This window comes from Paramormyrops kingsleyae, chromosome 11, assembly GCF_048594095.1.
Source record: "Paramormyrops kingsleyae isolate MSU_618 chromosome 11, PKINGS_0.4, whole genome shotgun sequence".
NCBI lineage: Eukaryota > Metazoa > Chordata > Actinopteri > Osteoglossiformes > Mormyridae > Paramormyrops > Paramormyrops kingsleyae.
Genome location: NC_132807.1, coordinates 3,331,423 through 3,343,901, shown reverse-complemented (window position 1 = coordinate 3,343,901; position 12,479 = coordinate 3,331,423). Strand labels below are relative to the sequence as shown.

Here is a 12,479-nt window from a genome sequence, read left to right as displayed (position 1 = left end):
ATGGTGTGCAAAGGGAAAAACATCCAGTATGCGGCAGTCCTGTGGACAAAAATGCCTTGTTGATGCTAGAGGTCAGAGGAGAATGGGCCGACTGATTCAAGCTGATAGAAGAGCAACTTTGACTGAAATAACCACTCATTACAACCAAGGTATGCAGCAAAGCATTTGTGAAGCCACAACACGCACAACCTTGAGGCGGATGGGCTACAACAGCAGAAGACCCCACCGGGTACCACTCATCTCCACTACAAATAGGAAAAAGAGGCTACAATTTGCACGAGCTCACCAAAATTGGACAGTTGAAGACTGGAAAAATGTTGCCTGGTCTGATGAGTCTCGATTTCTGTTGAGATGTTCAAATGGTAGAGCCAGAATTTGGCATAAACAGAATGAGAACATGGATCCATCATGTCTTGTTACCACTGTGCAGGCTGGTGTTGGTGATGTAATGGTGTGGGAGATGTTTTCTTGGCACACTTTAGGCCCCTTAGTGCCAATTGGGCATCATTTAAATGCCACGGCCTACCTGAGCATTGTTTCTGACCATGTCCATCCCTTTATGACCACCATGTACCCATCCTCTGATGGCTACTTCCAGCAGGATAATGCACCATGTCACAAAGCTCGAATCATTTCAAATTGGTTTCTTGAACATGACAATGAGTTCACTGTACTAAAATGGCCCCCACAGTCACCAGATCTCAACCCAATAGAGCATCTTTGGGATGTGGTGGAACGGGAGCTTCGTGCCCTGGATGTGCATCCCACAAATCTCCATCAACTGCAAGATGCTATCCTATCAATATGGGCCAACATTTCTAAAGAATGCTTTCAGCACCTTGTTGAATCCAATGCCACGTAGAATTAATGCAGTTCTGAAGGCGAAAGGGGGTCAAACACCGTATTAGTATGGTGTTCCTAATAATCCTTTAGGTGAGTGTATATATAGCATGTAGCATAGCATGTAGCATATATAGCATGTAGCATATACTGTACACACACACACACACACATATATATATATATATATTAGGGCTGTCAAAATTAACGGGTTAACGCGGATTAATCCATCATCATGATTAATCTGATTAAAATTTTTAACGCAATTAACCCATCTGCAGCGCAGAATGATTCAAAATCACTAAAATGTCTCTGTCAACTCATTTCGGGTAGTTTTAGTGCGTTCCATTTCCCCTCGGAACTTGTATTCCGAGTCGGATTCTGGAGTTTTGAAGCCGGAAGTGACTACATGCGCTCCCGTTTCTCGGACATCCGAGAAATATCTCGGAGCAGCACAGAGGATCCCAAGTTCAGAATCCAAGATGGCTGCGCCCTTTATCAACAGAAGGGAAAGTTGTAGTCTTATACTGTTTAAGCACTATTTCTCATTTGTGGCTCATTAAATCGGTCGCACACGCTATACCGTTCAACTTATCTGTGGATGTGTTGCTACGGAGTTTTATACGTAAAGCACCGCACGTAATGTGTTATAAGAACATAAGAACATAAGAAATTTACAAACGAGAGGAGGCCATTCGGCCCATCAAGCTCGTTTGGGGAGAACTTAGCTAATAGCTCAAATAGGATATCATGCCTTGTTACCACTGTGCAGGCTGGTGTTGGTGATGTAATGGTGTGGGGGATGTTTTCTTGGCACACTTTAGGCCCCTTAGTGCCAACTGATATTGCTAACAATGGCAATTAACCGGGCTAGAATTGGACTTCATGATTAGTTGGATTATTTGTCGGATTTACGGTAGTTCGTGCTAATTGTAAGCGAACGAAGATAAAGACCATTTAAACTGAGGTACCTTAAATCCGACAAGTTGTCCGGCTAAGCAAAAAATCTTGCTTTTTGATATGGGTCCATCCATGGTATTGCACTTCTGTGGCAGATGGAATGCATCCGACTCATGTTCAAGATGTTCAATAAACATGTTAAGTGCATATATATTCCCTTTTTTCTTGAGTCTGTTTGCTCATGCAAAATTAAATGTGATTAATATAGATTAAAAATGAATGATATTTAATCATGATTAATCAAAATTAATCCACAGGAACCCTGTGATTAATCTGATTAAAAATTTTAATATATAATAATTTATATATATATATAAATTAATTCCCTTATCCCTAAAATTATCTACATCAGAAGCATTGGGGTAGTTTGCAAACCCTACAGACTATTTAGAAGAAAATAAAACTGTTAGCGCTTTTCAAACATTTAGCCTGCTAGATATCTGACCGTCGTTTCCGTCAGGTCGCGTCTTTGAATAGTTCACACATAGCAATTGAGCGCGGAACACCAATTTGCCTCTGATATGACGGATTTGTCAGCGATCTTCAAAAACTGTCGGCAAGCGGAAAATCGAGGTTAAAATCGTGTAGTGTGAAGCTGGCATTTGCGTAGACATGCACGAAGTGGGGGAAAAAATATCCAATGAGAAAGATGCATCGAGACAGTGAGAATTTGTACGTGCACTTGCAGATTTATGCATGTAAATGATTGGTTAAAAAGGATAAGAAACAATACTTTGAGATGGCTACTGTGATCTAGGTTGTCTGCCCAGAGCCAGCAATTTCGTCTAGCCTTTACTGATCAGCGCAAAACGAACAGTGATTTCGCTGTAATTTTTTCATTTACATTATCGTTATAGTTTAGTAATGAAATAAAAGGTCATCAATGAATACTTATCGAAATGTTCCTTGAGAAAACTAACACTGCCAGCACAAAAGCACAAGGGGGACACAGAGAAATCGCCCATTTTTTACAAAAAGAAACAAATTAACAATTAAAAAAAATCTCAGGCTAAAACATAAGAAATTTCTGACACCAAATAAGAAAAGATAAATAAGGTGAAGTCAGATGAATCAGAGGTTGCTAGTGGAGACATCCTGCGTGTTCCTGGATGGAGTTGCATCCTGACGACGGTTTCGTGAAGCAAAGGCATACAGGAATGGGTTTATGCAGCTATTAATGAAGCTGAGAGATCCTAGAATATTTTCACTGAAACTGCAAAACTTTTCCAGTTTGGCCGATGCAGCCGGGTGGGATGATTTTAGCAAGATAGAAAATATTCCTGTCACACTTACAACATGTACTGGAATCCAGAATATGAAGAAGGTTACCACAATGCTGATAACCAGTCTTTTCATCCTCTGGTTAATGAAGAAGGTTCTTTGCTTCACTTTTTTGTGAAGGCAGCAGTAAGATGTGACCATGACAGAGAAAGGAATCACAAAGCCCAGCAATGTCTGAGAGAGCAATACAGCCAATCTCTGCCCATCTGAGCTGTAGTTGGTTTTGCACTGGGGAATTTGGTCCTTATGCAACACCTTCCCCAGAACAATCGAATATGAGGCGAGGACACAGGCCACCACCCACACACTCACCAGCAGCACCTTCTCCCCAGTCCCACGCAGTCTCACCCAGTCCTGGGAGTATAGAATCTGTACATAGCGCTGCACACTCATCAGGGTGACCGTCAGTAAACTGCCATACAAGCTGCAGAAGACCATGTAGCGCATCAGTTTGCAGCTTGTCTCACCAAAACTCCAGCCGTAAAAAAGTGCATAGATCCACATTGGCAGACTGATGAGGCACAAGATGTCAGAGGCAGCCAGGTTCAGCAGCAGCTTCATGGTGAAGTTCTCCTGCTTGAAATGACGAAGTATCACCACGATCACTGTGATGTTTCCAGGGACACCGATAAGGAAGCAGAGGCCCAGAACCACACTGGGAGCCATTGCTTGGTTCAGAATTTCTGAGTCCAAAGAGCTGGAGGTGTTAGACTGGTTCATGATGAGTGTGCGAGGAACTGCAGTGCATCAAAAACAAAATCATTTACGAACAGGAAGTAACACAGCAAAATGTGGCAAAAATAGCAATAGCAAATAAAACACTTCACACTACTTTTCATGCATGAAGCAAAGCACATGTAACTTGGCACACAGTTAATTTTCTTAATTGAGAGAAAATTTGGGTGTCAACAGTTAGCAGTGTTGCCTCACTGGGATCTGGGATTGTTTGTGGAATTTGCATGTTGTCATGGGGCTTTCTTGAGGTACTCTGGTTTCTCCTCACAGGCCAAAAACATAATGAGGTTAATTGTAGTTACCAAATTGCTCAAAGGTGTTTGTGTGCCCTGGGATGCTTTGGCACCCTCTCCTGAGTTGTTCCCTGTTTTGTGCCCATGGGTTTCAGACCCCCCATGATGCTGAATAGGACAAGCAGTTTCGAGCAATGGATGGATGAGTGGGTGTCATTGGCCATATTGCCTGGCTGAAGCAGAATCACAAGTCTGCTTAATTACTAGTGAGTTGAGCACATTTTCTTTTTTACATATTGTGAGTCAGTATAACAATGACGCAAGTTTGAGTTAATGAGTTATCAATCTTGGCCAGTTGTAGTAACACTGATTGTCCTGTGAGAGGCAGCACTCTCATTTGATTGGCTTCAGATAACATGCAAGGCTTGCAGTATGATTCTGACTGATGGTTTCTTCATTTGACCTTAGGTGCCTATCTTGGTCTTTTTCTATTAAGATTGAAATTCATTTTGGAAGAAATTTCTGAGACCAAATAAGAAAAGATGAATAGGGCAAAGTCAGACAAGTCAAAGATTACTAGTGGAGACATCCTGCCTGTTCCTGGATGGAGATACATCCTGATGACGGTATCATGAGGCAAAGGTGTACAGGAAGGTGTTTATTCAGCTGTTAATGAAGCTGAGAGATCATATCGTGAGTCAGCTGGTCTGTTTCATTTAGCTAATGCAACCATCGTGCGGTTTGCTGTCTGCCACACTAATGTTCTGTCAGGCTGTTGATGATGTTATTGGATCTCTGCCCTTCACTGGCATTTGTCTGAACCCCTCCTGTACACCTTTGCATCACACAACCTTCTTCAGGGTCCAGATCAACTAAGACAAACAGATGAACTGTCAGGGATCCGGGCAGATTTGGGGTGTGGGCGTAACATGGTGCAGACTGGGAAGGAGGTGGACGACCCACATGTGGCTCACAGGACAAATCAGGGTTTATTAACTAAAACAGAAAACACTAGGAATACTACAAAAAAACAAAAAGGAACACAAGGGTTCAAAAGTAAATAGGGATAAACAAAGACTAATTACATTTTTTATTAAAACGGGGCATGTAGGCAGGTAACATCAAGGAATCACAATCAATAAGTTTGGGAAAACAGGTCACAGGTGAAACTAATTAACTCAAAGGAATTAAGCAGGGAAACTGAAAATTAACCAAGAAACTGGGAAAACAGAATCTAACACTGGGAATAACAAAACCGATAAACCATAACAAGAAACCAAAACCGAATACAAAAATCACCAGACAGGAACTAGAAAAACTCATACAAATCAAACACTAGGGAACAAAATTCAAAAACAGAGGGGGCAGGATTCGAACCTGCATCAGAGGGGGCAGGATTCGAACCTGCATCAGAGGGGGCGGGATTCGAACATGCAACAGAGGGGGCGGGATTCGAACATGCATCAGAGGGCGGGATTCGAACATGCAACAGAGGGGGCGGGATTCGAACATGCATCAGAGGGGGCGGGATTCGAACATGCAACACAGGGGGCGGGATTCGAACATGCATCAGAGGGGGCGGGATTCGAACCTGCGTCAGAGGGGGCGGGATTCAAACATGCAACAGAGGGGGCGGGATTCGAACCTGCGTCAGAGGGGGCGGGATTCGAACCTGCATCAGAGGGGGCGGGATTCGAACATGCAACAGAGGGGGCGGGATTCGAACATGCATCAGAGGGGGCGGGATTCGAACATGCAACACAGGGGGCGGGATTCGAACATGCATCAGAGGGGGCGGGATTCGAACCTGCGTCAGAGGGGGCGGGATTCAAACATGCAACAGAGGGGGCGGGATTCGAACCTGCGTCAGAGGGGGCGGGATTCGAACCTGCATCAGAGGGGGCGGGATTCGAACATGCAACAGAGGGGGCGGGATTCGAACATGCATCAGAGGGGGCGGGATTCGAACATGCAACACAGGGGGCGGGATTCGAACATGCAACACAGGGGGCGGGATTCGAACATGCAACAGAGAGGTTAACAGATGCTCACCTCATAGGACAACGGGAAAAAGGAGACAGACTGGGACAACAGGAGCTGACCCTGACATGAATACTCCCATAAATGCTGGAGGTCTTGTTTTGTGTACAAAGGATGGGCCCTACTGTCAATGCAGCCATTCATTAGCAAAGATCTACTGTATTGTTGTGTCTATGGAACAATGTCACTGTCACAAGGTGGCTCAATTGCCTTAGGTACCATGTTGCTAAGGTCCTGACTACAGGGGTGATCTGGACTTGGAAGATTAAACAATATTCTATCAAACAGGTGAATAAATGTTTCAGAATAAAAATGAAACTCAAAAAGTTTACGCCTATTCATCAGCTTGCTCTGTTCATTAAGTTTTAACAATATAAACAGAACACAACGGTAAAGTCTTTACTTCACAGACACTCTAAGCAAACAAACTTCCATCCATTTAGCTTGTCACTGTTCAAATGGTAATTAACCTCAGGTGCAGGCCAAACCAGACCTTTAACATAGCTGGGTATTCCCTGATAGTTCTCAGTGTATCATTCCCAGTGGTTAAAGTGGGTTGGAACAATCTGGATCAGTGTTCTGACACCCTCGGCTAATGAATGATTAAATCTGATTAGCAATTTCATACATAACAGTGTAAAGCAAGTTAATTTTTCATGTGCAGCAGCCTGGCATTTCTTCCAGTTGATGCATTCAAGATATTCATTCAACAAATCAGAAAGTAATGTCACCTTACTGTCCCCCACCCCAATTCACACACATCATGTTTCCATTCTCATCTCTTCTCTTCACTGGGTTCATGCATGAAGATACTCATGGTCATGGTACTAGCTAGTTACAGAATGGGAGTGAGCGTAAAATGAGTCACTTTTTTCTGAAGTGGTAGGTAATTTCAAATGCAATGTTTTAGCAGAGCTCAACAAATATCACCAAACGCACAAGCTGTTTTATGTCTTTTTGCAGTCTGTCTTGCTAGCTACCGGTATGGTAGCTGACACCTTGGCTAACACTTTGGCTGACTCATCTAGAGTGGCGTTAGGTTCTGCTCAGAAGCGGAGCTAGCATGGGAGTGAGGGCTGTGACCGCTGGTGGTGACTGTCGGGAATCCGCTACAAGGCCCTCCTCCCCCGGTCTGTCTGTGCTCGGTGACAGAGCGGACAGGGGCTGATTTCAGCTCCACCACTGGTCCCACTGTTAGTACTTGGAGGTCCAGATGAAATCACGCTGACAGTGACCAGGGCCAGGGTCTCCCTTGGTTTCCACCCACAACAGCTAAAAGGTCAGGTTGATTTGTGAGAAGCAGAGCCTTGAGAGCAGAGTTCACCTCATGTGAGCAATGTTTCTCTCTCGCATGAGCAGCGTGAAGCTTTGAGAGGAGGGTTCACCGTGGCCGCTGTCTGAATCACTCCTGCACAATTTCCCATCACACAAGCTTCTTCAGGGTCCAGACCCACACAGACGATTAGATAAACACTCTCCCACAGATGCTGGAGGTCTTCATTTGTGCACAAAGAACAGGCCCTATTGTCACTGCAGCCATTCAGTGGCAAAGACCTTCTGTACTGTCGTGTCCATGGGACAATATTTTTCTATCATGTAGAAAATAATTTCAATTATTTTATACTATAAAGCTATAAGGAGCAGTGTGATCTAGGAAAAGTTCAGTAAGGTGATATAGTTCTACTTTTCTGTAATATGTAACTTGTACATGCCACACATTATTGTAACTACAGATCTATAAAAACAAAGTTTTACTAAGCAGTACATTTAATAATAGCAATGTAAAATTATAATAAAGCCTTACATTGGAAAGATAGCTTGTATTTTAAAAACTGTAATTTTACTAGTTCACAATTTATCAGTTACCAAGCTGCATCAAATGTGTAAAATCATGGGTCATTCCTGCATTTGCTGAAAGTCGCCCCCTGCTGCCACCACTCCAACAATGCAAGTCGGCAGGTGAAAAACAGAAATGACCAGGGTGTCTTTATCGGCAAGGCATCGTGACAGCTCTGCCCTGGAGTTTCTACCTATCAGAAAGATCAGGGATTAAGCCAAGTTTACCTGGGGCTTGACTTTTTGTTTTTGAAAGAAGACTGGCATTGTGGCTAAAATACTTGGGGCTGTAGCCCCGAGTGATCGGACCTAACCACACCCATGGACCAGGGTGTTTCTGTGGGCAGGACATCGGCACAGCGCCACCCTGTGGTAGTTAGCACTTAAATTATATGAGCAGATTTCCCTTTTGCCAGGCTTTACTGTCACTGACAATATTATTCTCCTGAATGTTTACTAATACACGAAAGCTGTAAAATCTGAAAGTCCAAACCAGCATCTGTTGTTTCGGAAAATAACTGTCCATCTTAAGTGCGAACTGGGGACTTCCTGTGTCAGAGATGTCTGTGAGATAAGCTAGAGTATTTATAAATGCCCCCTGGTGACACTTCCCTGTCACTTATTTCATGATGCAGAACTTCTCCTCCAACACCACCACTGAGGACCCTGGAAGACCCAGCCAAGCTGTGGTTCCCAGTGTGATCCTGGGCTTGTGTTTCCTTGTCGGAATCCCGGGAAACATCTGGGTGATACAGGTTGGTTTCATGTGGCACAGATTATCTTCAGTTATCCTCAGTTATGGTACAATCACATAACTTTCTAGGGATTCTGGGTGATTTCACCAGGCCTTTTGATTGGATGCTTGCAGTTCCAGATAATGTTTATTAAAAATAAACAAGCAGCACATTTAACTGCAATTGCAGCAGAAACAAAAAGCAGTATGTATAAGGATGCCTGCTGCCTGGTTTACAAAAAAAACAAGAATAAGATCCTGCAATTTCTCCAAGATGTCACTTAATAAACAGTTTCAATGTCTTTTAAGTAATAAGGGACTGCTTTCACATTTAACATGTTACAATTGTTTCTTAAGTTTCTACATTTCTTAAAAGAGGTTCATATATTCAGACCCCAAATGATTATGGATTGACGTTCTGCCTGACTTCAATGAGTAAGGAGAATGTGCTAAATATGTCTGTCTTTCACATAGCAAACTGATTATGATATGCTAAGACCACAACCCCAGGATGCCCAAAATTTAGTGAGAAATATCTGACCATTAAGACATTATCAACTTACCATCAATACTAACTGACGGCAACAGAAAAAAGAACAAAAAAGAGTAAAAGAGGTCAGACCAGGCAGCTTCATACTTTATTTTTTATGATCAGTTCAGGTGATGTAGCATCAACAAACAGGACATGGACTCTCTCATGGTCATGGACTCATGTGGAATCATATACCACAATAGCTTGTGTTTTCATTATTTACATGCTCCTTGTTACTCTGCATTTTATACAGTGATCTTATCCCTGATGGAATCTTGTCGCACCTCCACCAGTTGTTAACATAAACTTTTCGTCTCAACATTTTCTTATATTTACAGCCTCAGGTTGCAAAAGATATTTCCTGAAGTGGAAGCTCTCAGGAACTTGTGACACAGTGAACGTCACAAGTGAGAAATTACACTATTGCTCAAACAAATTTTTATTTCCATGCAGTGTCACAAAATGTAAAGCATGAAAAATAGAAATCTCAACATAGTGCACCTTCACTATGATTGTGGTATGATTTCTGTCACTGGTAACCAATACAAGATCACAGCCAACCACTGAGGCTGAGAGAGCTGACCCAGTCAGTACAAAGCCTCTGAGGGGAGGAAGGCTTCACTGCTAACATATTCTATCATGGCTCCTGGCGTGAAGACACCTCTGAATTACTTAACCCTTGTTATGAATTTTATGTAAGCATAGGGGCTTAGTGGGTAGCCTCAAAGTTCCTGTAGAAATAAGTATTTTCTAAGCTCAAGATAATGACACCTGTTGCAATTAAAATGAACCAGCACAAAAGCACAAGTGAGACACAGGGATGTCACTCAACTTTTACAAACTCATTATTTAAATGTGACATTAACGATCACAAATAAAGTCTCAGGCTAAAACATAATCAGAAATTTCTGACACCAAATAAGAAAAGATGAATAGGGTGAAGTCAGATGAATCAGAGGTTGCTAGTGGAGACATCCTGCATGTTCCTGGATGGAGTTGCATCCTGACGACGGTTTCGTGAGGCAAAGGCATACAGGAATGGGTTTATGCAGCTATTAATGAAGCTGAGAGATCCTACAATGTTTTCACTGAAACTGCAAAACTTCTCCAGTTTGGTTGATGCAGCCGGGTGGGATGATTTTAGCAAGATAGAAAATATTTCTGCCACATTGGCAACATGTACTGGAATCCAGAATATGAAGAAGGTTACTACAATGCTGATAACCAGTCTTTTCATCCTCTGGTTAATGAAGAAGGTTCTTTGTTTCACTTTTCTGTGAAGGCAGCAGTAAGATGTGACCATGACAGAAAAAGGAATCACAAAGCCCAGCAATGTCTGAGAGAGCAATACAGCCAATCTCTGCCCATCTGAGCTGTAGTTGGTTTTGCACTGGGGAATTTGGTCATCCATCAATACCTTCCCCAGAACAATCGAATATGAGGCGAAGACACAGGCCACCACCCACACAATCACCAGCAGCACCTTCTCCCCAGTCCCACGCAGTCTCACCCAGTACTGGGAGTACAGAACCTGTACGTAGCGCTGCACACTCATCAGGGTGACCATTAGTAAACTGCCATACAAGCTGCAGAAGACCATGTACATCATCAGTTTGCAGCTTGTCTCACCAAAACTCCAACCGTAAAAAAGTTCATAGATCCACATTGGCAGACTGATGAGGCACAAGATGTCAGAGGCGGCCAGGATCAGCAGCAGCTTCATGGTGAAGTTCTCCTGCTTGAAATGACGAAATATCACCACGATCACTGTGATGTTTCCAGGGACACCGATAAGGAAGCAGAGGCCCAGAACCACACTGGGAAGCACTGCTTCAGTCACAATTTCAGAGTCCCAAGAACTAGAAGTGTTAGACTGGCTCATGATGAGTGTGATAGTGATTGTAGTGCATCAAAAACAAAATCACATTTACAGAAACAGGAAGCAACACGTCAAAATATAAAAAAAAGAAAAGCCATGGGATTCATTAGCTCTCCTTTAGCAAACAATAGCAAATGAAATACATCACATGCACCAGTCTTTCCACATCAAACCAATCACGAACAAGTTGCCACACAGCTGCTTTGCTTAATTCTGAGAAAAGTTAGAAATTTAATAACACCATTTGGGTGTCTTCGGTCATACTGCCTGGCTTTAAGCAGAACCACCAGTTTGCTCAATTATAAACTAGTCGAGCACATTTTTTTAGTGATGCCCTGTTTCTGGTCAATAGCAATAGCTGATTGTTTCGAAACATACTGATTGTTTGGGGGGTTTTGGTTAAATATGTTTAAAGGGACACTCCTCCCAAATAAAAATAAATAAATAAACTAATACAGTACATTTCAAAAATATGAAAAATCAAAGAGTGCTTATTTTTTTGTAGGAAAATACCAACTCTGGCAAACAGTAACAACAAAGTATAATAAAGTCCCAAGGTACTATCTTGTATCTGTTACTGTCCTGCATTAAAAATAACTATGAGCCATTCCACATCAAATCCCCTAGTTTGAGAAAAAATTCCCAGATTACCCCTGATGAAATTCACAAGTGCTCCTGTACTGAACCTATGAAATAATCCCAGATATTTGGTCTGTATCTGTAATAGTTTTGAAACTACAGCCTTTTGAAATTTTATTTTTATTCATTTTGTTGACTCAGTGCTTTAGGCCAACATCCAAAAACATCGTGCTCCTTTGATGTGGCTCTTACAGCTTTGGAACTTTGTGATTAGAGACTAAATTTTGGCTGTAGAATTAAAAAAAATGTAAGATCAGCTGTATCTTATGTACTTTTCCTCCTACAACACTACAGCTGACCCTTTGAGAGCTTTTTGCTCAAAATATGCCAAAACACAGGTTTTTCCTGTTGTTTACAGAAGTGGAGATGTCACGTCCGGTGAGTACAAATCCAGACCAAGATTTTGTTTCAACCAACCAGTTGAGTGTAATGAGTCACAGTCACAGAATACTCACATGAATTAAACAATAAATCAGAGTCAAATACAAAACTTAACAAATCCCAGCACATGAAAATTAGCACAATACCTATAGCCTTAAAAAGAAAAAGAAAAGATGAAGGCAGTAATGTGCAGAAGCCAAAACTAAAGCGAATGGAGGAGAAATATGCAGAAGCAAAAGCAGCCGCCAGTCTTTGACTTCTAAATCCCTACAATTAAAATAGATTAAGCGTTATTTATACGGCAACAATGAAAGAAACACTCAAGCGGCAGCTCAACCCTAATAAACCACATAAACTGTACCCTAACTAGTCTGCCGCAATAGCCCATGT

The 12,479-nt window shown here is 42.2% G+C and overlaps 2 protein-coding genes across 2 annotated transcripts; both read right to left on the bottom strand.

Annotated features, from left to right (window-relative positions):
* Positions 1–2,862: 2,862 nt before the first annotated feature.
* On the bottom strand, positions 2,863–3,792 carry LOC111848068 (leukotriene B4 receptor 1-like). Its single transcript, XM_072717784.1, has one exon. It carries the CDS (start codon positions 3,745–3,747, stop codon positions 2,872–2,874), a length of 876 nt encoding a protein of 291 aa, XP_072573885.1. The 5' UTR covers positions 3,748–3,792; the 3' UTR covers positions 2,863–2,871.
* Positions 3,793–9,288: 5,496 nt separating this feature from the next.
* On the bottom strand, positions 9,289–11,089 carry LOC111848056 (leukotriene B4 receptor 1-like). The gene has a single exon (XM_072717783.1). It carries the CDS (start codon positions 11,070–11,072, stop codon positions 10,143–10,145), a length of 930 nt encoding a protein of 309 aa, XP_072573884.1. The 5' UTR covers positions 11,073–11,089; the 3' UTR covers positions 9,289–10,142.
* Positions 11,090–12,479: the final 1,390 nt, after the last annotated feature.